The sequence below is a fragment of the Glycine soja genome, chromosome 17, assembly GCF_004193775.1.
Source record: "Glycine soja cultivar W05 chromosome 17, ASM419377v2, whole genome shotgun sequence".
NCBI classification, from domain to species: domain Eukaryota; kingdom Viridiplantae; phylum Streptophyta; class Magnoliopsida; order Fabales; family Fabaceae; genus Glycine; species Glycine soja.
The window spans coordinates 40,948,978-40,975,806 of record NC_041018.1 but is presented as its reverse complement, the minus strand read 5'-3'; the positions used below and the strand labels follow the sequence as shown (position 1 = coordinate 40,975,806).

The 26,829-nt window shown below is 33.9% G+C and overlaps 4 protein-coding genes and 1 long non-coding RNA gene across 7 annotated transcripts; 2 read left to right on the top strand and 3 right to left on the bottom strand.

The window, feature by feature from the left end:
• Positions 1-5,163: 5,163 nt before the first annotated feature.
• Positions 5,164-9,087, top strand: LOC114393552 (tubby-like F-box protein 5). 3 transcript variants are annotated; one of them, XM_028354906.1, is made up of 5 exons: positions 5,164-5,432; positions 6,186-6,582; positions 6,724-6,811; positions 7,903-8,035; positions 8,124-9,087. In XM_028354906.1, exons 1-5 carry the CDS (start codon positions 5,395-5,397, stop codon positions 8,830-8,832), a joined length of 1,365 nt encoding a protein of 454 aa, XP_028210707.1. In that variant the 5' UTR covers positions 5,164-5,394; the 3' UTR covers positions 8,833-9,087. The 3 variants fall into 3 exon arrangements, with proteins under 3 accessions (XP_028210707.1, XP_028210708.1, XP_028210709.1); XM_028354907.1 differs by having other exon boundaries at positions 5,164-6,021; XM_028354908.1 differs by having other exon boundaries at positions 5,166-5,724.
• Positions 9,088-9,319: 232 nt separating this feature from the next.
• On the bottom strand, positions 9,320-11,155 carry LOC114391766 (proteoglycan 4-like). The gene has a single exon (XM_028352716.1). The coding sequence runs from the start codon at positions 11,153-11,155 to the stop codon at positions 9,320-9,322; it is 1,836 nt and encodes a 611-aa protein (XP_028208517.1).
• A 1,115-nt stretch (positions 11,156-12,270) lies between these two features.
• LOC114393382 lies at positions 12,271-15,067 on the bottom strand. Its single transcript, XM_028354692.1, has 2 exons — positions 13,874-15,067; positions 12,271-13,588 (listed from the first exon to the last, which is right to left on the bottom strand). Exons 1-2 carry the CDS (start codon positions 14,906-14,908, stop codon positions 12,542-12,544), a joined length of 2,082 nt encoding a protein of 693 aa, XP_028210493.1. The 5' UTR covers positions 14,909-15,067; the 3' UTR covers positions 12,271-12,541.
• A 1,951-nt stretch (positions 15,068-17,018) lies between these two features.
• Positions 17,019-19,350, bottom strand: LOC114392618 (U-box domain-containing protein 5-like). Its single transcript, XM_028353818.1, has 4 exons — positions 19,133-19,350; positions 18,101-18,286; positions 17,823-17,930; positions 17,019-17,662 (listed from the first exon to the last, which is right to left on the bottom strand). The coding sequence occupies exons 1-4, from the start codon at positions 19,190-19,192 to the stop codon at positions 17,255-17,257; spliced, it is 762 nt and encodes a 253-aa protein (XP_028209619.1). The 5' UTR covers positions 19,193-19,350; the 3' UTR covers positions 17,019-17,254.
• A 3,508-nt stretch (positions 19,351-22,858) lies between these two features.
• Positions 22,859-26,584, top strand: LOC114393234. Its single transcript, XR_003662494.1, has 3 exons — positions 22,859-23,328; positions 24,997-25,255; positions 25,945-26,584. It is a non-coding gene; the product is annotated as an uncharacterized LOC114393234 (long non-coding RNA).
• The last annotated feature ends 245 nt before the right edge of the window (positions 26,585-26,829 follow it).

Here is a 26,829-nt window from a genome sequence, read left to right as displayed (position 1 = left end):
TTGAAGATGCAGGAAACAATAGCCTCAAATTCTTTGAATCAACCACTTAAAACGAAAAGGAGAGACGGTGAAGTCTATTTGTTGGCCCATTTGCGTGGGGCTTGTAGCTACCCCTAGTTAAAATTTGACTAAATCAGTAATATAAAACATGCAATAATAATAATAATAATGAGAATGACATTAGACAATTAGGATTGAGTCATGCCATAAAATTTAATAAAAAAATAGAATAAGACCATAATTGTAAGGACACTTGGAATAATTATCAATTAGTGTAGTCAAATTATGATTTGTGTTTAGTATGTTTCCCTTTCTCTTATTTGAATCATACTGTTTAAATTATTCGAGCTTTAGCAAAGCCGTAGGTATGTGTGGTGAAACTGCGAATAAAACTGCTATTAGGTATATGTATGTAATTTTTTGTAGGATCTTGAACTGAAGTGAAACTAGGTATTCATGCATCACACCATGGCTGTGAATGGGTTGGTGATGTAGTGGGTGTGCACTGTGCAGTCACTAGGCGTTTGTAAATTTGATCTTCTGTTACAAAAAGTAAAGTAGCCCACATGAGCTTCTCTTACGTTCTGAAATTGGTATCCTAGAAATAGTCAAGAAAAGAAGAGAAGAGAAAAAAAAAAAAAAAAAGATATGGACACAATTTTTCTGATGATCTGTTTCTGCCCATTGTAGAAAGAAAATTCTTCAATTACTTCCCATGCCACACTACTTTTCCATCTTCAACTTTTAATAAGGAAATTTTGTTGTTATTTTATACAAGAAAGTAGACTCGCATTAGAAAAGGGAATTAATTAGATAAATATCGCCAATCATTCACTTACATGGGAGTAAGCAACAGTTTGTGCATGCAATTATGTTTTTGAGATGATGGTGGTGCAACGATCAAAAGTGGATTGAAAAGCCAAAAGTTTCTATTATGAAAATAATGAGACTTAGTCATGGGAGAGAATAAAGTGTTTGGCTGCCCAATTAATCATATCTGTGATGGTAGTGATCAAATTCAAAATGAAGGAGGCATGTCGCTAGCTATAGTTTCAGCACAATTATATCTTCCACACTGCAATGGCATGGGAGTGTACGTGGAACACTTGAGTGCTCCAGATGGTTATGTCATTTTAAGAATTCCATATTATGGTACTAGTATTAAGAATAGAAAGTGCTAAGTCAATTAACCTTCACCGTCTAATTTTACGTACGTGGTAACTAAATAAATAAAAATGTGTGTATAACTCAATTTCAAAAATGTACATATCCTTTAAATTCAACTTATCATATGAAGAGATGAAAGATTAACTCATACTATTTATAATTTTAATCTTTCTATCCTACATCAGAAACCCATGTAGGCATGAAACACACAAGATCATGAATGTAATTCGTTAGAAGCAGAAAAAAATGGGATTCAACCTGTCGTTTAAATTAATTAAATCAAGCTATTTACTTTTATCTTCAACCTTAAGCATGCATCATCACAAATTAATCTAGGGGAGTTTGGAAGTTTTGAATTCAAAGATTACAACTGCTACAGCCGAAAGATACATAGCTTTACTGCACCGACATTAGCTAGATTTTACTATTTATAGTTTTACTAATGCATGGCACGTCATTGACAATTCTTAGGCACTAAGTTTTATTATATTTTATTGTTATAATCTGCCTATAAAAAAAGACCTCCCTGTATCACATCAGGATGATATGAATGCAATTAAAAGAAACTCTTCCTCTGTATACGTGAATGTGTGTTGTGTGTGAGATTGTGAGTTTGTGAATTTAATTTATCCCAGTATTTACACAACCTAGCTAGAGGTACCTTCCACTGTTAATCGTGTAAGAAATACTTACCCTAGGAACCAAAGAGGATGATAAAAATAAACCTTTTTTTGTCAAAATATATAAATAAGTCTAATATGTTTAAGGTGGACTATCTCTAATTTGTAGATACTTCATCTCCTCCTGCAAACTTGAGTGTTAGTGTCTCTGCAAATACACCATCAGAATTTGACTCGTCCAGGCCATTGGAGATTTCACCTTGAATATTCGATCTCTAGCTTGAGATTGGTATTGAACAATATATATGTGTATGTACGTGCTGACGTGTGTCATTTATTTAATATGGATAAATTACATTAATCATCAATGATATTTCGTGAAATTATACCAACATTTTTTGTTTAATATTTACAGTAATATATATATATATATATATATATATATATATATATATATATATATATATATATATATATATATATATATATATATATATATAGTGGTGTTAGAGTATATTTTTCAAAGAGGTAAGTGGGAAAATGGATGAAAACAAGAAGAGTTTACGTAATTTCAAAAACTTCAGAAGTAGTTAGTATAATTTACTCATTTAATATTTATAAAAGATTAATATATGTAAGATTATTTTAAACATGATGCTTCCATGTTAGATTATATTAATTTACATATTTTTTATCAATTAATTATAGTTATTCATTTTTTGTTCTACATATACTCTATAATTCTGTTGTTACATATATAACCAAAGATGAGTATAAAGTATTATATGATTAACATTTTCATGCATGGCAATGAGTTAATGATTTGCTAACAAAAGTCTGCATAAAAAAATCTTCTAAAATATTTGTACAAGAAATTTCGGTGTAAATAATAACAATCGATTAACAATAGAATGAAATTAGCATTTGTACGTAGGAAGACTAATCAATAATTTAACTTGAGCACATGATCGTTTTAGTTGGATTTCTTACGCGTATCAATTGCAAAGTAGGTTACGAAAAGACTACTCAACGGTGACCAGGGGGGTGAGTAAACTAATACACAGGCAATTAGTTTTATTTATTAATTTATTAAAATTGACTAGAATCATAAATAAAAAGTTTTCACAAAACTAGGATTTACTCATAGTTGCTACCATTGTCATTGTCCTAGGTGTTAGCTAAACCAAACTTGTCAAAGAATCATGGCTAGCACCTTTTTTTTGGTTAGCTGCACAACAAGGTAGCAGGAATCAAATTAAACTGTTGAAGTTGAATGTCATATTCACCGCTTAATTAGTGATCTCACTTTGATGAGGATTACCTAAAAAAAATCACGAAAGGAAAAGTAGGAAAGGAAATCATATACCAAAACTGGATAATGTTTTTGCCACATATATGATTGATTGATCCATATTAGGATTCAATCCACACAGAGCTGACACATGCATGATCCAGTTGGTTGGTGGACTGTAATGTCTGTATTTTAGTTTGTGACATCCATTTGGAGATGAATGGTAAAAAGCCTATTAAGTCCCAGCTAGATAAATGGTTTTGAAACAATTAATTATATCAATACTATGGAAAAAAAAATAGATATGAAGAAATTGAAGGGGAGAGATGGAACTAACTAGAAGACAATATGAATAATTGATTGCATGATGGATGTGTCAGATTAAGAAATAAGGTACATGCATAAAAAATGGATGTATCAAATAAATAACGACCGAGAGTGAATAGCAGGTTTTGTGCCGGGCCATAGTGATTAAAACAAGTACTTGACCATCAATGAATTTGAGTTGTATTATTGCAGTGAGCAAGTTGGTGAGTGGACCATGCGGTACAATTACGCTAACTGATCTATCTGTCAGCTACCTTTGCAAACTTATCGATAAAGATAGCCATGTCCATTCCACAAAATGAAAATTTATTTTGTTCATTTTGAATAGTCCACTGCCTCCTGTTTCCACCGAATCCAACTCACAAAATTATAATACTAACAATAATACCATCTTACTATTGGGTAGTTGGTAGGATCATGTCAACAAAAATTTTCATCTAAAATGTAAATGAATGTCCATGACTTAAACTTCAATTTTTTAATAAAGCATAAACAATTTTACATCACTCAATAGTGTAAATTTCTAATTTTAATTTGATAACAACACAGTTGATGACTGATTTTTACCAATAAGCTTATTGGTTTTTAGTGAAATCTGTTCTCTCAACCGTACCATATTTTTTTAATCACAAGAATCTCCAACTTGGAACTTTTGTTTAAGAGATTGAATCTGGAATCAATGTAACATTAGTATTAAAGAATGTGTGCCAACATTTTTTTTCTAATACTAATAAAGTGGGGTATGGCACGGGCACGTGTGCTAGGAACGGTTCTTTCAAAACATTTTTAGGAGTGGTGACAGTGACACAGCTATCATCAACTACTAGTCATTTGTAGAGAAAGTCTCTTCAATTCACGACGCTTAGATAATGTGTCCCTTCAAGATAGCAATGTGAATATGAAGCCATATGGGATCCATCCATCTACCAACAATGCCTAAATCCAGGAGGAAGAAGAAATTTTGAGAATGAATCAGTGAAAGAGGTTAGAGGGGAAAGGGACATCAATCATCGTCCATATATGCTTCCATCTTTTTCCTCACCCAACTTTTTTCGCATACAAACATCTTAATGGTCAGTCTTTACTTTTTGACCATAGAGAAGAGGGAACTTGTAAGTGGTTTTCCATTGAAACTGTGTTAATATTAAAGACTAAGGACTTATACATATGATGGTTTTGTTTAAATCAAGTACTACTACTACTACGTAGCCTTGAATTGGTAGTAGTAGTTGGTTGATTTTGACACTTGGTCTATTTGATCAAACAGAATACTGCAAAAAGTTTCTTTCACGTACTTCCCTTCCCTGCTTCCACATAAAGTCCCAATTATGGTGAATGAATTGAATCTTCAAAACTGGTGCAAACTTTTAATGTGACCACGGTGAATAAATGAACCAGTCCATTTAACAATATTATTAGTATGATTTTTTCTATGCTATGGAAAAAATAAAAACTTTTTTAAAAAAGAGAGAAAACAGAAACAGCTGTTCACAGTTTACATTGTGACCAAAGTATAGAACTAAGATATTCGGTGCACGTTTGGCTATGAGCCACTGACCGTTGGATTGGTCCTTGATTGACTCACACACATAGTTCATGATACCAATCTTGGAAAAATTAATATCCAGGTGGGTACCACTAAAATTAACTATTTTTGTGCCAAAACTTGTTAGGTGTGATCTTGGGCATAGTTAAAGCAAGAGAATATATAAAATTAAATACTATTATTAGTACACCAATTTTTTTTTCTACAAAAAGTAGTAGTAATAGTGAAATCCTAGTCATTTAATGGTAAACTGAAAGAAGGAATTTGTACTAGTATGGTGCAACTGCAAGCAGTAGTGAGTGATGAAGATGAAAAGTGGTTTCCATTTAATTGAAGTGGTAGTATGCTAGACAGGTAGCATTTACATATTTGCTTTGGTGTGTGGCACTGCAAATTAAGAGCAAACAAAGTCTTGGTCTTTGTGGCTGTGAAGAAGGGAAGGGATGCTTTGCTTGATGCTTGGAAAAACAAAAACAAAAAGGCATGAGGATGTGATGCCCCCATTTTTCTAGTTTTAGTTTTATCCACAAGCTTTGTTTTGTGAGTTGTAACTTTGTATTTGTAACCTATAAACCCACACAACCCCAACCTCCACCACCCCTCATCCTCATCTTTCACTCTTTTTCATTTTGTTTTGTCCAAGACATTGGCTTTGGAGTTTGATGTACACACAGTCTTGGAAGGATTCTCCATATTCCACTCACCACCCCTTTTTTTTTGTGTCCTCCAACTTCTCTGCAAGATTTCCTCACTTTCTAGGCCCTTGTCTCACGGTACACGCATCTGCCTCTAAATCTCTGAGCTTTTTTTTCTTTAATGGACAAATGTTAATTGTTAGTTTTTGTTAGTGGAGGATTCAAACTCACGTCCTATCTCTTTTCTTCTCCCTTCACCGCTAGACCAACCTTATATCTCGCTGAATCTTTGAGCTTTTCATTCATTTCTTTAAAATCTCAACATAGGAATCCGTTTTTTTGGATCAAGGCTTTGAATCTTGAAACACAACTTGTCTTTCAAGTTAAATTACCTCCCAACACTGCGTCATAACATATGTGTCTCATTCCATCAATGTTAGTAATTAATTAATACTCCATAGCTTCACGTTCACCACTTTTGTCATCAATAAATAAATCCGCATAACTCATGCAAAGATGTTACTACTATTGTTGTACTTTCACAATTGCTATACTTTGATGTCTGATTTTTCTTTTCAAACATAATATGGCTGTGATAGTACTACACCTATCATAATGCCATTCAGGAGCATTGTGCGTGAGCTCAAGGAGATTGGAGAGGGCATTAGCAACATGTATAGAAGAGGTGGAGAAGCCAAGCATGTGCATCGCCATGGAAAATCTCACATTGCACCAGAATGTTCCTTACCACCACCACCATCATCATCTTCTTCTTCTTCTTCATCTTCATCATGGCAGAGCCGGTGGGCTAATTTGCCACCCGAGTTGCTATTAGACATAATTCAAAGGTTGGAAGCCAGTGAAACTTCTTGGCCTGCACGTAGAGCACTTGTGGCATGTGCCTCAGTTTGTAAGTTGTGGAGAGAGATAACAAAGGATGTGGTCAAGACACCAGAACAGTGTGGTTTTATCACTTTCCCCATATCACTAAAGCAGGTAATTTTTACTCTCTTGACAATCTCTTGTTATGTAATTTATATCTATACTTTATTTATTTAGGTTTGGAAGGACATGGTACTAATATGTTATTATTTTTGTATTTTTTTTTTATGTGCTGATCCCTTTTGTTTATATCAGCCTGGTCCAAGAGACTCTCCAATCCAGTGTTTTATTAGGAGAGAAAGAATGACTTCAACATATTGTTTATATCTCGGTCTGAGCCCTGGTAATTTTTTGTATTCACATAATTTATTCTCCACTTGGAAATAGTTTTGTTAGAATTTCAGTAAAATATTGGGGTTTTTCTTTGAATCTAGAATCCGTTTTTGGATGTTGGATCATCACCCTCCTTGAGAATCTGTATTTCTTTATCTTCTTTTTTCCCTTTATTTGGTAGTTTCTTTGTTTGAGAGTTCTTTGAGCATTCTGTGTTTCTAGTGAAGCATGACTTCCGAAGCTTTTATTCATGAAACCTTCTTGTGAAGATTATATTGGCTGGATCGTCTGCTTTGGTTGGCAGGATAAATTCTTAATACGTAATAGAAAGACTTGTTTTTCTTTCTTTGTATAGCAATTGTACTGGCAAATGATAATTCATGGATATTTGCTATAAATGTAACTGCAGCAACCGTGATGAAAATTGGTAATACCTTTGTGTTCACATAATTTATTCTTCATTTGGAAATAGTTTTGTTAGAATTTCAGTATAACATATGTGGTTTCTCTTTGAATCTATAATCGGTTTACAGTTATTGAAACACCCTCTTTGAGAATCTTTTTGTTTTAGGTAATTTTTTCTTCCTTAAAGAGTTCTTTGATCATTCTATTTTCTTATTTACGTTTCTTTTAAACTTCTGTTTTGAAAGGAGAAATTCCTAATAAATACTTTTGTCATGTTTTCTTATTGTAAAGCACTTCTATTGATGGATGATGATTCGAGAATATTTTATATTACTGTACTGCAGCATCGGTTAAGAAGATTCAACAATACTTTATATGGACAAAACTTAGATACAGTTCCTTAGGTGTTTTTGGTGTAGTTATCCAATCAAAATTGAAGTTGCACCTCAGCAACTTATGCTGACCTTTAATGCAAAGCTCTGTTATATTTTGATTGGAGAGCATTACCAAAAAACCCTTAAGGAACTGCATCTATTTTTGATTTGGAGATTTGTTTTAATGCTCTACTTACTTTTTGGTTCATATTCTCTTTCAATCACCTTAGAACTAAATTACTGAATATGTTTGACTGGAATCTATTATGTTTTCTATGCTCTTGTTGCACTTCTTTTGAGACTTGTATTCTTGTACTTGCAGCTCTTTCTGGTGATATGAGCAAACTTTTACTGGCAGCAAAGAAGATTAGAAGGGCAACATGTACAGAATTTATAATATCATTGGTTTCCGATGATTTCTCTTGGGCTAGCAACACTTACGTTGGAAAGCTGAGGTTAGTCTCACATATCTCTGCTCCTTATCTTTAACTGACACACTATTCTACATTTCTACTGTTCTCTTGATCTGTAAGCAATGAACAGGTCTAATTTTCTGGGCACCAAGTTCACAATCTTGGATGGCGAGCCCGCGCATGAAACTTCACTTCCACTGAATTGCAAGTTGCAGCAAAGAGTCCATCTGAAGCAGGTACTTCCTAACAAGGTTGCTGCTGCTGCTAACTACAAAGTGGCCACAGTATCTTATGAACTCAATGTCCTCCGAACAAGAGGTCCAAGGCGAATGCGGTGTATGATGCACTTAATCCCCATATTTGCAATCCAAGAAGGAGGGAACGCCCCTACTCCTTTGAAGTTTACCACCAATTATCTTAATGATCATGCGTCTACCACCACCGAGCATGCATCTACCACCACACCAGACTCAAAAGGAAAGAAACCAGAAGTTGTTGAGTTTGACTCAACTGGCACTGCCAATACTCCAGAATCAATCCAGCGGGCAAGGGAACCATTGGTTTTGAAAAACAAAGCTCCTAGATGGCACGAACAACTGCAATGTTGGTGCTTGAATTTCAAGGGAAGGGTTACAGTGGCCTCTGTGAAGAACTTCCAGCTTGTAGCAGCTGCTGAACCATGCCAAAATGTTTCAGCTGCAGAACAAGAAAAAGTGATACTACAATTTGGAAAAATTGGGAAGGACATATTCACCATGGATTACCGATACCCCCTCTCAGCTTTCCAAGCCTTTGCAATATGCTTGAGCAGCTTTGACACAAAACCAGCTTGTGAATGAATGCATGATCATGACTTCTCTATCCCCGTTGCGGACAACTAGTCCTGTCATGTCACTCTTCCTTGATATAAGATGTATATATTTTCATAAGGAAGGAGAGAAGCTGGACTAAATAGGTCTACTCATTCTAATGAGTACTTTCATTCTGCATGCACAAGTTTAATTTGTGTAATGCAAGCTGTTAGGATTGATGTTTAATGGCAACTCTACTGTAAACAAGTTCGTTAAACTTAATTTTCTCAACCATCAATCACATGAGAGAATCACCATCATAATAATTTTCCTCTAATATAAATTAACAACTTAAAATAAAAATCACACGGTACATAAAAATAATAAGAAGAATAAAGTAAAAATGGCATGAGACATTACAAATTACACAATGTGGATGTCGTCAGCACTTATTTTGTTACTATGAATCAGTGTTACAATATTCCACTACACAGCTTATTTTGGATTTTAGAAAGGAAGCTGTGTGCTTGTTTCTTCACAGAATCTCAATGTCTTCAATATCCTTGTCACAACTGAAGTTGCAACCGGGACGGCGAGGTTTGTCATTTGGTTTAAGGAAAGGGCCTCTGATGCTTCTTCCGACCGTGGGCTGGTATGTTGACTTCTCGGCCCGGTTGATGTTGAACTGAGTTCTCTGAGTTTCCAAGCCGGGACTGGGCTTATCATCGGGCTTGATGGGCTCAGCGGGCTTTTGAGGAAGAGTCACTTGCACACCAGGGTCTCTTTCAGTGATTGAACCATGAAACATGAGTGAGTTGTTAATACTTTGTATGTTGCTATTGACATATGCCATTCCCACCTCTTCATTTGTGTTTTCTTCTCCATCAGTGGTGACCTCATTGGTATCTTCAGGATCACTCTTGTAGGCTCGGTGTATGTGAATTGAACCCTCTTTCTTAGCTGACTCAGAACCTAAGTGCATTGTGGCTCCTCTATTGTCACCAGCCAAGGTTATGACACTAAACTGTTTTTCATCCACGTGTTGTGTAGGGTGCACAGAGGCTGTTAGTTTGTGAACAAAATTTGTGATATCATCTTTGATGCCTTTTTGTAATGGAGGAGCCTTTTCACCACTGGATGAAGCAGTTTTTTCAGGTGATATGCTTGAGCTTGACACATTCCTTGTGCCTTCATCTGTTGAGCTCACAACTTTTGTGTCTTTCCCAATGGGGTTGGTTGTGGCAAACATTATTTTTCTCTCCACGGTTTCTCGTGCTCCATGATGCTTCTTCTCTCCATGAAACCTCTTGGCGAATGAATCTTTAGCCTTTGTTGTTGTTGATGATGATGTTCCTGAGGCAGATGCCATGGTGCTTTGTTCACTTGATTGTGCTGTGGTTGTTGTGTCTTTGCCTTTTCCTCGTGCCTTGGTGGTTTCATGCACCACTTTCTCCTTTTCTTCAGGTTGAAGGGACTTGCTTTTTGGTGGTGTTGATCTTTGCTCAATTGTTGTTGGCTGTGTGGACAGATTCTCAGGTTGAGAAGAGATCTCCGGTGACTTGGGAATGGTTTTCAAAGGTGACTTCATCTTTCGTTTTTCTTCTTGTGGAACTAGCACTGCCATCTTCTCTTTTTCCTCTTCAGGAGTGGTTTCTTCGGTTTTGATGTCCTTTGAGGCCAAAGGAGATGATGGATGAGTGATTGGTTCAGTTTTTGAAACTGAGGATAAAGAGGGCACAGAAGGAACTTGTTCTTTAGTGTCTTCAGGCCGTGTTGACATCCTCTCGGGTTGAAAAGAGGTTTCTGGTGATTTGGTGATTGTTCTCAATGGTGATTCTACCTTTGGCTCGGCTTCTTGTTGTTTTGGTTCAGACAAGACCATCTTTTCCTTTTCTTGCTCAGAGGAAGATGATGCAAGAGGATTGGTTTCTTCAGCAACAAGCTTTGGCACCTTCATGACTCCACTACCTGAGGCCAAATGAGTTTTGGGGGATGAGGGTGCAATATGAACCTGAGATGGAGAGTCTGCATGAGATGAAGGTTGAAGTGGCGGCTGCGGAGAAAGTGGTTTTGGCTGAGGTTGAACCTTCACTGGAGACTCAGTGCTGAATGAAGATGTTAGTGGTTGTGTTGGATGAGGTAGTGACTCTTTTTGAGGTTCAGCTCTTGGGGCTTCTTCAGTTTTGGTGGGACTAGGAGGAGATAACTCTGAAGGAACTACCAAAGAAGGCTTAGATGATCTATGAATTGGCACACTTGTGTCTGAGTGGGGTGGAGATCTTGGTCTTTCTTTTGTCCGACGAGCGAATGATTCAGATGGTACTGATAGCCATGGGATCCTAAAACGAAATGACTTACTTCTATGTGCCATGGATGGTTAATGATGTTTGATTACTAAAGAGGGGAAGAGGATGATATTTTTGTGGTGTTCTGGTTGAATGCAATTCTGCATGTTGCAATGGTAGTAAGACTCTTAAATATGCATAGAATTTAAGTGTTTATACCTTGGATGTATAATGGGGCATTCTGTAGACTTTAGCTAGCAAATTCTTATTGCTTCTTATGGAACATTTCACATTGATTCCCCTTGAGAAGTTCTCTTTTGTGTCTTTCCATAACTAATTATTGTTCTAATCAAACGTTTGTCACCCGTTCAAATAACAAATATTGTCACCATCGAGGAAAGAAATTTCTCTTGCCTCTCGCTTAAGGAATTCCAGTATGTGTTTTACCTTGATAAAGGTTAGGGAGTTCTTGGTTTTTAGTCATTCATTCACTTATTAGGAACTGATTTCATGGTTCAGCGACTCCATGTAAAAAGCAACCGAAAAGTGCCTTTCTTCATATCCTCCTTTAAGAAAATAATTCAGAAACAAGATAATCATAACACAACTCGCGAGGTAAACGATGATAGCAAGCTATTCTTTTGCCTTCAGGGCACTGCCACTGAGATACCAGCCGTGTGGTCTAAACTTTGTTAGATAAACTAGATTTCAAAATCGTAATAATCTTCATCAATCCTACTTTGATTTTAATTTTTAAATTCTAACACATCATATGAAGGCACATACATGGGATTTTTTTAAAAGCCATGTCAATTTAATTTATTCTCGCTTAATAAAATAAATATTCAATATTAATAATAAAAATATCTATTATTCACTTCATTTATAAAATTCATTTAAATTTAAAATGCCCATGTACTGTACAGTAAACTTACTACTAGTAAGTAAAAATTTGACATGGCATGCAATTTAATAATACCTCAAATGATGCTGAACATAGCCATTATTATAGTTTGTTTGAGCATATAGAATACTACTTGCAATCCATAGACTGATATATAGGTTAGAAAATGTTTTCAGACACTATAAATGCAACTGATCCTACGCATACAAGGACTGGGTAAAATCAGAACAAATCAAACAGAAGTGACAAACACACCACAAAAATATTGTATATATGAAAAAGAAAATGCCATGAACATGCCACAAAAGATATTTGTATATACAAACGATAAAGTTCAAAAGAAAGAAAAAAAATAAGAGATGTAAATCAGTAATCTGCGCACTGGTAAAACTGTGACAAAGGAAAAATTCATAAACACAGTACAACTGAAAAACTGACAAGCATAAACTCATCCTTATTTGTTACATGGTATGATAAATCCAGCAGACCATGCTTCCTTAATAAGGCAGCGTATTTGTTGGTCACTTGGCAGAGAAAGACTAAAATGGCCCTACTCATGACCACTAAACTATCTCAAACTCGGTGCTCTGGAGACAGGTTTCGAAAGTTTAAACTTAACCCTTGATGCATCAAAACCCTGTGCCTCCATGATCTGACATATTCTTTGTGCATCCTTCTGAAACCCACCATCAATAAGGCCACTTATAATTCTCTCAAACTCAGCTTGACCTAATTCATCCTTCCTAGCTTCCAGAACGCCTAGACTTTGAAGGGCTTTTTTCTCATTTCCAGCCCTTGCATACATATCACAAAGACTTACTTGAAGCTTAAAGGGAGGAGCCTCACCCAGCAGAGCTATTTTGCCTAAAAGCTGCTCAGCCTCATCAACAAGCTGCAACTTACCCAACCAGTCCACAAGAACAGAATAAGTGGCAACCCCAGGCTCAAACCCATCCTTTTCTAACTCCAAAAGAAGATTTAAAGCATTGTCCAAGTCGTTTTTCTTCTCGTAAGCCAAAATCATGCTAGCAGTGCACCTATCATCAGGCTGATGCCCAGATTTTATCATGCAGTCAAAATGGCTTCTTGCCTGATCAGGGTTACTGGCAAGTGCATATGCCTCAACAAGCAGGGTGCATGTCTCCTTATCCGTACTCTGCTGGATTCCTGCAAATTGCATAGTTGTTGAAATTCGTTCAGCGCTTGCAACATCACCAAGTTGAGAATAAGAACGGAGCAATGCCATGTATATGTCCTTTGTGATTGTAATAAGTCTATCATCCATGTCCCTCATCAATTTCTCGCCCAACTTAGGCTGGCCATTATTCACAAATGTCATGATCATTGAGTTGTAGACATGTGCATCTGGTTGGAAGCCCAGGCTTGTCAAGACTCCAAATGCTTCAGTTGCACGTGCAAGATTGCCTCCCTTGCAGTACATGAGGACCAAAGTACTGGCTATTGAAGCATCTACTTGTAGACCATTTTCATTCAGTTTCTTTAACATTCTCTCAACATCATCAAAGCGGTTCTCTTTAGCATAGATATCAATAAGCCTAGAGTAGTCAGATACATTTGTTTGGAAAGAATCTTCAGCCAATACCATTTCAGCCACCTATAAGCAAAGGATTCGACAAAAATTAAACCCAAAATCCAAATAACTATTGTCATGCCATATTGAATCACGGTAATTCACTTCAAAAAAAAATGTACGACATGAAACTTCCTACAATTTTCACGAGTAGCATATGAAATTATATTCTTTGGATCATCCATGTTCTTAAATAAGTAGTAGTAATTCATATAAGCACATAACCATAAAATAAGTAGTGACAAAATAAGTAACACACAACATAATAGTCTCAAATGACAACAAAGATCAAACCATTGCCAGACATACCTTCAAGTACAAACCATGATTCTGCTCTTTCAATTTGTCGAGCAAATCCATCCATTCCACCCTGCTAGGTTGCACAAGCTCCACCCACTCAGCCAACAGGCTTTGCAAACCATCGTCATCCTCCTCCTTCGAGGACAGAATCTTGGCGATAACAATCTTTGCTTTCCCGGTAATTGGCTTCGGCTCCTGCGGCCAAAACACCTGCTCGGCCTCATGTATCCTATCAGCCACTTGTGCCCACTTGGAATCCGAGAGATCAAGCCCATAGATCTTGTACCTTATGTTCCCTCTCCTCTTGGGAAGTCCAACAACAACCTTCTCTTTCACCTTCTCCTTCTTCTCAGTAATAACACCAATTCCATTGCCCTCACTTCGTGCCTCTTCTCTCAATCTCTCCAAACCCTCATAGAATTCATGTTCCTCCATCTTCTCACGTGCCCACTTGAACCTAAGCTCCCTGAGCAAATCGCCCCGAATGCCGACTTCTCCGGCGAATCTACACATCTCCTTAACCTCCTCGCACTGCAAGAAGCTCTTCATTTTCTCTTTTTTTATCTCCTTGTTCATGTCCTCCAGCACCAGACTGCTCACCTCCCACACCGTTCTCCACAAATCCTCGCTGAAATCAGCAGAACAAAACAACGACGACGTCGTTCCGATGTTACCCTTTTCCATCTCCGAGACGACCATCTCGACGATGGCGACGAGCATGCCGTCGACGGTGGGCTTGTCGGAGTCAGGGTACGCTTCCTTCACCTTCTTCCGCATTATCCACACGAATCGAGATAAGAACTCGTTCGTGGTTTCGTCGTCGTTGTTGTTGACGGCGTCGTTTTGCGGAGCGAGGAGTTTAGGGTCGATGAGGGCGTTGGTGGGTTGTGGCAGGGAATGTAGGGTGGTGGTGGAGAACGGCACGTGGAGGAAGAGTGAGGAGGAGGCGCGTGAAGAAGGGATGGTGGTGGAAGGGGATCGTAGGATTGCATTGAGTCTCTTGAAAGTGTGTCTTGAAGTGGAAGCTAGGGTTCTCCAGCTCATGGTAGTGTGATTTAGGGTTTTAGGTTTATGGGAGGCTCACTCACACTGATACAGTGATACTCAGTCCTCTCCAGACGGAGACGGAGAAGGAAATGATCAAATGAAATGAAAGTCTGCAACTACAAAGCCCAAAGTGCTTGTAATGTGCTCAAGCCCAACAACAAAGGTTGAAGTTTTTTTATTTTATACTCAGGAATTTAATACAGTACAATAGTGTTCAACTAAGTTGAAGTTTAAAACATCTGCAATCTGCACTCTTGCTTGATCTACAAAAAAATTTGTAGATGTGAGATTATTGTGTAAACTTTTTATATGTGACAATCAAAGACATGTGAGATTGTGGTAGTTAATAGTCTCACAAGCATACTCATCGTCACATACTTTACTAAAATATTTATTTTTTATGGCGCACATTCTAAGATGGTTATGCGAAACGGTCTTAGAATATAATGCGGTAACAATTTTATAAATAAGAGATTGATTAATGAAGATGGTTTGACGAAAATCATCTTAGAATCGTTGTCATTCCAAGATGATTTTTGTAGAACTATCTTAAAAGTTAGTGTTTTTAATTTTTATTTCTCCCTCTCCATCTCCTCTCCCATTCCAATCATTTATTTAACTCTCTTTACTTTATAAAAACGGAACTATATTTAACTTCTTTTAAAAAATTATTATTTTATTTAATAGAACCATTTTTTTGTCATTTATTTAATTACAAAAATATCATTATTTTTTTCTAAAACTCTTTTTATTTATTTTACGAAAAATAGGGTGTTACAGTTGTTATTGTATGATATATAAATGTGTGTGTGTTTTATACCATATAAATATTACTACTATGTGATGTGTATATGATTCATGAGGCGTAATTGCATGTCGTGTTGAAATTATGAAATTGTGATTGAGATTGAATATAAGTAGCAAGTTGAGCATGTGTTAATTTGTAAGATACATGTGAACATGTGATAGTAGATTGTGACATTGTGAGATGTCAAATTCTGAACATGGGATATAGTTGTGAATAAGTGTTTGGTTAATTCTTTATGTGATATTACTTGTGTTGTGAATTATACAATAATTTGACTAGTGTTTATCTTGAGAAAAGTGTTTATGCGAAATGTGTTAAAAGGAAAGTGTAGAGTTCTAAGTTAAGAACCTGATGTGTTAAATTGTAGCGCAATGTGTTAAACGTGTTTGAAAACAAGTGTGAGGTCGTGAGTATTATATAATTCATGAGCAGTCTCTACGTGTAAAAGTTGTTTTAGGAATTAAACATGAATTAGGAAGGTGAGGCTCTAACGGATTTTTCGGAGTTTAGGCCTTGGGAGTAAAATACACTCAGTTTGAGTACCCCTTTAAGTCTATGTTGATCTAATACGATTGGAGCATTCTCACAAAACAGAGTGACATTGACTGATCACCTTATAATTATAATTTCACTTACTAAGAATGACCTGACATATTCATTGTATGACGTGTTTTGTTATATACTCCTAGGCGCTTTGATGTTATTTTTTACTAACATTGTACCACATTGCATGGCTTGAATCTTAGTATAATTGTTGCATAACACTTATGATTTGTTTATTATGAAATTGGTGAGTGTTGATTATGTTTTGTGTCGAGTGTGTGATTTATGTATAATGTGATTGGTGATTGAAAAATGAATTTTAAATAATAAAGTGGTGAAGTGATGTAGATTGTATTAAGTTGAGTTCTACAATAAATATTTTCATAATGTATTTTGTTTATGTCTTTGTTTATCCGTATTTTATTTAAAAATATGATAACTCATTCCCTGAGTCCTTATGTGTTGTTTGTGTTTAGATATTCTGATGATCTCGAACCTTGTGTTCGTGGGAGCAAACGATTAGGTGGATTGCTTTAAGGAATCTCGTGCTAAAGGATGTCGGAACTCAATGTTCTACTAGAATGTGACATTGGGACATGAATTTTTGTTTTAATTGCATGATGTTCCGAGCATGTTATTGTGAACCGAAAATGTTTTTGAAAAGTTTTATTTGACAACAGTGAAATTAATGTGAACTTTTTTTCCATGTGAATTTACTTATATTTTATTGAATAAAATTGATTTTATTAAATAAAGTTGATTTGATTAGATTCTACGTTTTATATATTTTTTCTCTTTATATACAGGTTGAGATAGAGGGTGTCCAGGTCCTATGCTAAAAAAAAAATAAAAAAATTCGGGGTCCTATCAAATGAATAAAATAGAAATGCTTGTTTTAAGTCACAAATCACCTTCTGTGGACACTAGACAGTAATATAGTACGAACAAAACAACCTCAAGTGCTAAAGAATCATAAATCTCCAACTTTTGGTTTAAGAGAGTGATTGACTTGATTCATCCACAACCAACTCATTCTCAAAGGACTGGTCATGACATTCATGTTTCGGGGAGTGGCTTCCATTTTGAAACTGACAAATGGATTTCCCATGTTTGACCAAGAGATACAAAAGGTATTGTAGAAGCTCCTTCTCCTTTAGGTTTTTTTCACTGACTTCTTCAAGTTGCTTCTTAAGGGTTGCTTTCTCTACTAAGAGAGAAAACGGGGATTTGATCTCCAATCTAGAAGTTGCAATTTGAATAGCTTCAAGTTCTTCCTTTTGTATAGAAGCTGCATCTGGAAAATTCTTCTCAAGCAGTGAAAGTAGTACTTTCCTAGCCTCGTCTTCTGCAAATTCCAGGGAAAATTCTGTATCCCTAAGGTCATGTAGTATTGCAGATATCTGTAGGACAATTCCAAGCTCAAATATTATCAAGTTGCACAAATCACAAGTCATGAAAATACAAACAAGTGCAATATATGGCCAAAATAAATACTAAGAAGCTATAAACATATAACATATTCCAAATGGTGTAAAAGGCTAATTAAAAAGTATAACCAACCTCATCAGCCAATGGAGTTTGAACCGCATTTTGAATCTGAGCCAAATAAAATTCAAATGCATTTCTTACTTTTTGACATCTTGAAAGTATCTTGTGCGATGTGATTGCCTAACCAGTTTGCAAATTAAGTTAGTTATTTCAAAACAACATTTTCTAGTATGGAAAATAATACTAATTAAGAAATATTCAAAGGTTATAGCAGACAATTTATATATATCAGATTAAGTTAAAATTGATCTTTCAGTATCAGAGTCAAGGTTTCAAGTTCAAAAGGATACCAGGTAGAGTTTACTGCACTTGGAACAATGTCTGATAACTGACTTGGCTTTAGCCAAAGTGAAGTTTAATGAGCACAACACCTGCACAGCTAACGTACTATTTGGTCGAGCAGATTCGATGGCTAAAATTACATGCGAAATTCTATCAATGAGTCTATGAAGCTCCAAGCATACTGCACCGCGTACCTGCGGAAATGAAAATATGAATGAGTTATAATCACATAATGGTGATGTATACGTATGTTTTACATAATTTCATCTCTTATGGCTGTTTCTCAGTAAATAATATTAACTCATCAACTATTTTAGCTGCACTTATTCAACATCTAATATATATATATATATAAATAACATTATTATTAGTAATTGAACACTATGGTGTTTCTACAATCAGATTATCAGGTAATGAAAATTTTGCTATTCAATACAAATTGTCTAAAATGCTGAGTTTTTTTTTTCTTCTATTGGTCATTTTCAGTCTTGGAATTCAAGGACAGAACTTAGATGCATCAAAGGGGTTTTTGCAGTTGTTTTTCCATCACAATTGAAGTTTCACCTTGGTAATTTGTATAATAAAGATTTCTATTAAAGGTTAACATAGATTAACAAAGTGAAACTCTAATTCTGAATGAAGAATAGCCCTAAAAGTACTTATGGAACTGTGTTTAGGAGTCTGTTTGGTTAAACTTATCCAAAATCACTTCTAAAATAAATAAAAAAATAAGAAAAAAAATTAAATGAGTTTCTTCCTAATCTAATATAGCTTATCCATAAGTTAATTTGAGTTAAGAGAAAAACTCTTTTTTTTTCTTATTTTCTTTTTCTAAAAGTATTTATGGATAAACTTACCCAAGCATACTAAGTTTTGTCTGAAACTCAGTTCCTAGAAACAATTTAGGATTATCAGATGGCTATTTAAGATTGTCGGTCCTAAATTTGATAACTGAGAGACACCCTTTGCTTAGAAATTAAAACTTGTTAGTGATATTGGCATTCATGATAACCAAAACAACAGAGATATTTTGATGGTACCTTAACTTTACAGTAGCTTAGAATTGGAATCTCCAAAGCTGTTGCATTGTTACTGGACATCTTAACTGTAGAGTTTGAACTCAGAGACAGCACATGGCAGGAGCAACAGAGAGAAGAAGAAAGGTAAAGGAGCTCATGAGTATGCTTCTGAACTCAAAACTTATATCTTGAGCTGCCACACACGTTAAAAGAAACACACATTTTATTTTACAGCAGCAGATATATACATAATTAATAATTGAGACATTTTGCATTTAAGCACTTAAATAGAAAATGGTATCCTTTGGATTTTTCCTCTTATGTCATTTTCTCATTAATTTATACCTTATGACAAGGGTAGTTTCCAAAGCTTTTCCTACTGACTGACCATATCCTATTTCTCAACGAAGAAAATTTTGATAACTATCCATTAAGCCATGACCAACAGAGCACATGAAAAAGTGTATGTTTTGGTTAGAAATTTCCTTTATTGCCCTGAGAATTTTCTCTCAGGCTTGGCTGGTTTTTGTTGACTCTTGTCTCGTGTACAAGACTGATAGTGAAGTCTGAACGGAAGGCAATAGACAGTTTTTCTTAGAAGTGTTTGGTTTACCATTAGTAATCAAATATTTACTCCGACTAATTTTTATTAAAAGAAACTTGCTGATGACTTTTAATAAAAAAAAAAATATTTTAAACATGTCTTTTTTATTGTATAGATCATATATATCTTTCACTTTAGTTAATCTTGTTTACATGAGTGACAAAAAAATTTCTCCAGATACTTAATACAGTTTATTTGAATTCAAGATGATTAATTAAATTAAAATAATCTCACTCAATTGATTCACATATATTTGGTGGTCAAATACATTTTTTTATGACAAAATTCCTCTGAAATCTTGATTAAAATACTTAATACAGCTCAACTTAAACCATCATAACCTTAACCTTAGCTATTAGATGTATTATAAAAACTCATTACAAAAAATCATACAATAATTTATACGGCTACCCTTTTGTTTTTACCTTTTTATCATTATACCATTTATTATATCCTACATTTTTTCTTCTTTTTTTCTTGTAATTGTAAATTGTTAAGATTTGTTTTACAATTTATTGATAAATAACAATTTCTTTTCCTAAAGAATTTTAACCTTCCCAAACAACTGTGATTGGTCTAAAACCTAAAACCCAAACACAAATGTGATTGGTCGAATTAGACAATGATGAATAATCAAAAGAAAAGGATCTGGGTCCAGTCAAACATCAACGTTAAATAAAAGCGTGAGATCAACCATTAGAAGAAAAGTCCAAGCTTCCTAGTAAAAAGTTTATGAAAAATACAGAAATAAAAAAGGGGGAAAGGGACTAAGGGAGTTCCCAGGTCTGGGTATGTGTTCGGCTAGGCAAACGCAGTCAAACAGTTTTGCATAAAAAAATAATGATAAAACGTCGTCTCCAATGAAAAAATAGAAGGAAAAAAATTGGCACTGAATACTTACTATAGATGAAATGATTTTTCGAATTTACTTAATTTCCAGTAAATTATCAGATTTTTCTTGAATCAAATCCTAACATATTTTGGCCATTTGGGCGTTTACCTATGTTTCTACAATAAACGCGTAAGCTTTTTGGTTAATTTTCATTCTAGTCAATAAATAACTTAAAGTTTGTAAGCTTTCACGCCTTGACCAAATAAGGAATTGTTTGTATGTCTGTAGAATCTAGATTGAGGAAATGCTGCGACCACAATGTTTGATCATTAATTCATTATGAGTTAAAATAAATGAAAATAGAATTTGCCTTGCAGATGCACCAAACGAGTAAAGACAAAGCCGAAGACTGGGTCAACTGAGGAAGAAAAATTATTGCACACATTAAAAAAAAGAAGAGAGAGAAAAATGCTTGAAACTAGAAAGCCGGTTAAAAAGAACGTATTAAAAATTGTCCGTTTTCTTTTTTTCAATATTGAATTTATAGTAATGCAATATCAAGTAGTCTAACTTTGGTTTGATTGAGTAAGGTGTGATTATTATAAATTATCTTGGTGTTGTGTTCAAATCATTTTCAAAAAAATAACAATACTAATAATTAATATTTATTAATAAAAAATATTATTTTTTTATTATTTATGACATTTTCGTCAACTAAAAATATTTCTAAGGAGAGGTATTTTGTTGGTTTCTTAGCCTAAGGAATAATTTCTTTTGAGTTCTTTGGCACCGGAGCAAAGTGACGGGACATAATGAGTGCATTTCTTATATAAGGAATTGTTTCTTATCAATAAAAAAAACCATTATAGTCAGAATTTGTATTCCCCAATCCCAGGAACAATAAAGTGATGAAGCAAAGGAAGAAGATGAATAGTTCCTACAAACTAGATTCAATAGATGAAAAAATTTGCATTTTTTCCAAACAAATCAAATCACCCAATGTAATCTCACTTCAAAATAAAATACAAATCAAATTAAAGAGTACCAATAATGAGAGTGAACAGAATATGAATAGTGACCATGACTCTAACGATGTCATTTTAACCAATTTTGAACATCTTGGATTGCACATGTCGGTATCGTGAGTCGGGTGGTGAGGTGATGGGTGGTGTTGCACGTGATTGGTGTTGGGGTCTGGGTTGGGTGGTGGCGCGATGAGAAAATGCGACGGTGTTGGAAGACGAGTGGGCTGGCTCAATGAGAAGTTTAAGGAAAGTGAAGAGATGATGGGGAGGGGTGGCATTGGAAGTTTGAGGAAGGAGTTGGAGGAGAAGGTTCTAGAGAAAAGAGAGAAAGGTTTATGCAGGTAGGTGTGGAAGGTTCTAGAAAAAAAATCTCAATCAATTTTTTTAATTGATATTTAAAATTTTCTTTAATTATTCATATTTATTATTTGTATACATAAAAACTAAAAAATGAATTAATTATTTTATTTAAATAATAATTAAGTTCTAATAAAAAAAATATAAATATGTGGATTTTTTAAAATTTCTTAATATTAGAATAAGATTATCATAACATTGAAGACCACAAAAAGATAATTAACAAACTCACATAACCCATGTCCATAGCCCATGTGCATAACAGAACACTGACACTTTTCAAGCTTCAATTCGACCGCGTGGAGTTTGTAACATTATTCCCAAAAGGCTTTTCAGGAAACCGGACCAACGCTTCTTATTGACTTTAGGTTTAATTACTAATTTTATTATTTTATAAATTTTATTACTTAAATTTTAATTAGGTAAATTTTACTATTTAAATTTACATTTTTTTTACCTATTTTACTATCGCTGACGGATTTTTTTTACTAAATTATGTATTTTTGAAAATTATTTATCAAAGATGGATGATTTTAACTTTTGATATTGATTGGAAAAAAAGACTTTTTACATCGAATATAATCATAACTAGTGTAAAAAGTCACTTTTATACATTAGTTATAACCACAACCAATGTAAAAAAATTTTAAAAAAATGACTTTTTACATCATTTTGTAATCAACAAGATGATAAAATGCATAAAAATAACAAATTTGAATAGTAAAATTTGTAAAACATTCAAAGTTGAATAGTAAAATTCATGAAAAAAACTGAAGTGATAAAATCCACAAAATTCTGAAAGTTAGATGATAAAATTTACAAAAATAAAACTTGGGTGTACTACAAGAAAAATCGCAATTTCTGACCAAATTTTTCACACGGAATCATTACTGATAGAATTTTGTGACGGATTATCGTCCGTCAGAAATGTTGACCTTACCGACGAAATTTACCGATAGTTAGATATTCTGTCGAAAAACCTTTATTGCCAACCAATTTTGGCCCATGGATTTGATTCTGTCATAAATTACCAGTGGAATTTCTGACAGAATATGGGTCCGCCGGAAATTTAAAATAACCCACAACAAAACGAAGTAACTTGAGCATTGTTTTATTCACTCCCATTTTTCACTCTATCTTCACTCTCACCTCACTCACTCTACAGTCGCGCCCAATTCGTCATATCGAAGGCCCTGTCGTGCCCAGTTCACCGTCTAGGAGTCCTCCGTCACCGGCTCGTCGTCGCAAGCTTTCTCCATCACTAGGTCATCGTGCCTTGTTCCCCGTGTAGGAGTCCTCTGTCACCAGCTCGCCATCAAAGTTGTGCTGCCATCATTGTAAATGCCACCACCGTCACGTAAGCCTTCGTGAAGTTGCTGTCGTGGCTGGGCAAACACTAGTTAGTTCCCTTTTTTGTTCGATTTTTAAGTGTTTGTTCCAATGATGCTTATTGTTGTTGTGGCTGCGTGTGTTTCTTTCTCCCTATGTTGAGGATTAATAAATCTGGATTTAATAGTAGAGAGTTCATGCTTGAGATTAAAAATGTAAATTTCATCTTAATGATTAGACGTGTGTTGTTAAAGTTGTAGTTCTTTATTGTCTTTAATGGTAAAATTCATAAAATAATGAAAATTTGATGGTAAAATTTACAATTAAATCTTGATTTTAATAAATGAATAAATAATATTAAAAGATGGAGTTATTTCCTTATAATTTTTTTTAGCATAATATTGTTATAAAATATGTCCGGACTTAAATTTGATCATTTTTAATAAAATTATCTAAAACTTATTTCAACCATATTTATTTTTTTATTTATAAGACTTAAATTTAAAATTTTATTTATATGTTCTACTCAATCCAAAGACACATTGGTATTTTCTAATATTTACTAATAGGTGTTTAGTAAATAATAGTACCTCATGTTATTATTTATAGATTAAACATATATATCAAAGATTATATAGTATATACAGGAATTTATAAATATTAAATATATAAAAAATTAAGTAAAACTAAAATACAAAGTTTTTTTTTTATCTCTCTTTCCTTATCTCTCATCCTCTTCACTGTTCTCTATATTCTTACTTCTTATTTCATATAGAAATAATAGACACCACATTATCCACTTCATAAATTTTATTGAAATGCAGTAAAAATAAATTATTGAAATATAGATGTGAAATATTATTTTTTCGTTCAGCAATTTCCCCTTTGCTTGATATTTTTTTAAAAACAAATAATGAAGCACGAAGTCACTAGCAATTGTCCTATTACTTCTTAAAGCTATTAGCCAATTCGAAAAGTATAGAAGGTACGTTTTAAAGATATTTAGGGGAATACGATTCAAAGAGTAAATTAAAAGATTTTTTTATTTTTTAGAAAAAACAAATATTAAGAAACAAGCCCCCAACATGTAACGGGAAGAAATCGACAGTAGAGAAATTAATAATTGATAATGTAAGACAAATACACCGTCTTTAATATAATAAATCACAAAAACCTCTTTAAAAAATCACAGAAATAAACATCTGGAAATAATATTACTTTAGCTATGTTTAGTAAGTTATTTTAATTAATTTTTAATTTTTTAACTAGTTAAAAAATTTGTTTAATTACTTGATAAATAAGTTTTTATAAGTAGTTTTTGATTTTTTATAGTAATTTTTAGTATTTTTTAAAATAATACTTAAAGTATTGTTTTTTATAGTAATTTCTAGTATTTTATCCACTAATTTTACCGAATACTTATAATATAGTAAGTTATCTTAAAAGCTTTCAATTACTAGATTTCAATTTTCAACTACTAACTAACTTTTGAGTTTTCATTTAACTTTTGAGTTAATTTTATCGAATAAAATCTTTAATTTTTATCATCAAATTTTAATGTTATTTACAGTGAAATTTTGTAAAAGATTAACACCATTAACAATTATTCGTTGAACATTGATGTCATTAGCCACCATTCAAAATTGCGTAGGGTATTTCTAAAGATATTGGACTTTTATTATTTTTAAATGTTATTAGTTATTGTTGTGAAGGTGTTTATTGAATTCTTGATTCTTAGGAAGCAATAAGGACATGACAAAGATATCATTAGCTTTGGTATTTGCATTGGTGGTGGTTGTACCATTTCATTAAGTTTTGTGTCAGGAAGATCCATGGAAAAGTGTAATAGACCAAGCAAAAGACGAAGCAAGCAAAGCAGGTCTCTCTGAAGATACAATATTTGGGGCTGAGAAGGCTATAACAGATGGTTCTGCCGAAAAGGTTGCTGAGGATGCCTTGGGTGGAGGATCTTTGGATGATTGGGTTCAAGAAGCCTGGTAAGACCATGTGCCCTATTCTTCTCTTCTTTTACATTTCATAACCACGATCAAGTTTCTCATGACTAATCACATGCTTGATTTAACTTATTTATAATCCAAACTTGCTATTACATTATCCATATTGTGCCTTTTTATAAAGAAAAAAAAACTTAGATGTAATTCCTTATGTGCTAGTTGCACTACTTTTTAATGATTATTGGAATTTCATTTTGGTAATCCAATCTAAAGAATAAACGTTTGCATTAAAAAATTATGCAGATCACCTAGGCAAAACTCCAATTTTGTTTGGAAAATAATACAAACAGTTCATGAAGAATTTAACCATGTGTTGGATTACCATTGGAGGCTGTCAAACGTACTTTTGGATAAGTAATTTTAGTATATTTTTTCCTCCCACCGTACTTTTGAGAGGGTCCAAACGGAATCCTGAACTTGTTCTTTGTCCTTCTATAAAATGTTTTTATCTCAGTTAAAAACATTCACGAATGATAATGAATTAATGTCATTAATTTTATATTTTTCAAACTAACTTGATAACACCATTAGTTTTATAGGAAATTGTGATGATAAAAATAATTTAAAATATTTCTAAATAAAAAAAGTAATGTTACATTGGTATGTTTTTAGAAGATTAAAATACATGATTATTGAAAAATTAATTATGTTTATTGTTGTCACAAAATTAGTAATATTGCCAATGGTGGAAGTTCACCATTTGGGGCACTGAAAGATTTACCTGATTACAACGAAGAGGATAATCTTCCGGAGGCACTAGAATTGGCACCAAAAAGTTCACCGTCAGTAACACCCGTATAGGAGTACCAACAAATGCAGCATCTGAGGCACCATCTGCAGCACCCCAAGCACAAACTCCTTTTGCAGCAACATCCTAAGCATGAGATATAGATATGGTTTCACAAAAGCTGTGTAGACTAAATTATGTGAAGGTTAAGCCAATAAATAGTTGTACATAAATACTTTACATTATATAATTATTTAAACATTTTTGACACATGATTGTGTTATATTTAAAATTATAGTATGTCAATTAATTATTGGCTTAATTTTCACAATTTTCGTTATTAAAGTATTTACAAGAATCTCTCTCCCAAAGACAAGCAGCAAGAGCAAAGGAATATCACCCCGAACGACACAGGATAGAAAGGTCACACTCTAGTTGTATTAACATAGTGTTGCATTTAAAATTTACATAATTTTGGAGGGTAAAATCCATGATCAGGATGCAACACCCATCATTTTTTACTTTCACCAATATATCGATATACACAAAGTTACCGAGTGTTTGATTGTTTAAAAGTTGGATGAAATTAATTTTAAATTGTGTAAATGTGATTAAAATTTGTATTTAAATTAAATTCAACCACAAGTTTTATATTAAAATATGTGCACATTCTGTGAAATTGATTTTTAGTGCAAAATGAAAAAAAAGGACCTTAATTGCAGTGCTCAGGTGTTCTAGTGGAATACCAACATTTAAAGAATGATACTTTCTCGTATCAAGTTGATTCCATTTTGTTTTTAAGGTGAATTAGGAAAAGAAACAAAAAAAA

Bases quoted from the DNA above. Each gene is read 5' to 3' on its own strand.
- LOC114393552 (XM_028354906.1), top strand. From the start codon at position 5,395: ATGCTTTGCTTGATGCTTGGAAAAACAAAAACAAAAAG. The intron at 6,583-6,723 runs GTAATTTTTACT...TGTTTATATCAG, and splicing joins TCCCCATATCACTAAAGCAG to CCTGGTCCAAGAGACTCTCC. The intron at 6,812-7,902 runs GTAATTTTTTGT...TTGTACTTGCAG, and splicing joins ATATCTCGGTCTGAGCCCTG to CTCTTTCTGGTGATATGAGC.
- LOC114391766 (XM_028352716.1), bottom strand. From the start codon at position 11,155: ATGGCACATAGAAGTAAGTCATTTCGTTTTAGGATCCCATGGCTATCA.
- LOC114393382 (XM_028354692.1), bottom strand. From the start codon at position 14,908: ATGAGCTGGAGAACCCTAGCTTCCACTTCAAGACACACTTTCAAGAGA. The intron at 13,589-13,873 runs GTATGTCTGGCA...CTTTGCTTATAG, and splicing joins ATCATGGTTTGTACTTGAAG to GTGGCTGAAATGGTATTGGC.
- LOC114392618 (XM_028353818.1), bottom strand. From the start codon at position 19,192: ATGTCCAGTAACAATGCAACAGCTTTGGAGATTCCAATTCTAAGCTAC. The intron at 17,931-18,100 runs GTATCCTTTTGA...CAAACTGGTTAG, and splicing joins AGTGCAGTAAACTCTACCTG to GCAATCACATCGCACAAGAT. The intron at 17,663-17,822 runs GTTGGTTATACT...ATTGTCCTACAG, and splicing joins AAACTCCATTGGCTGATGAG to ATATCTGCAATACTACATGA.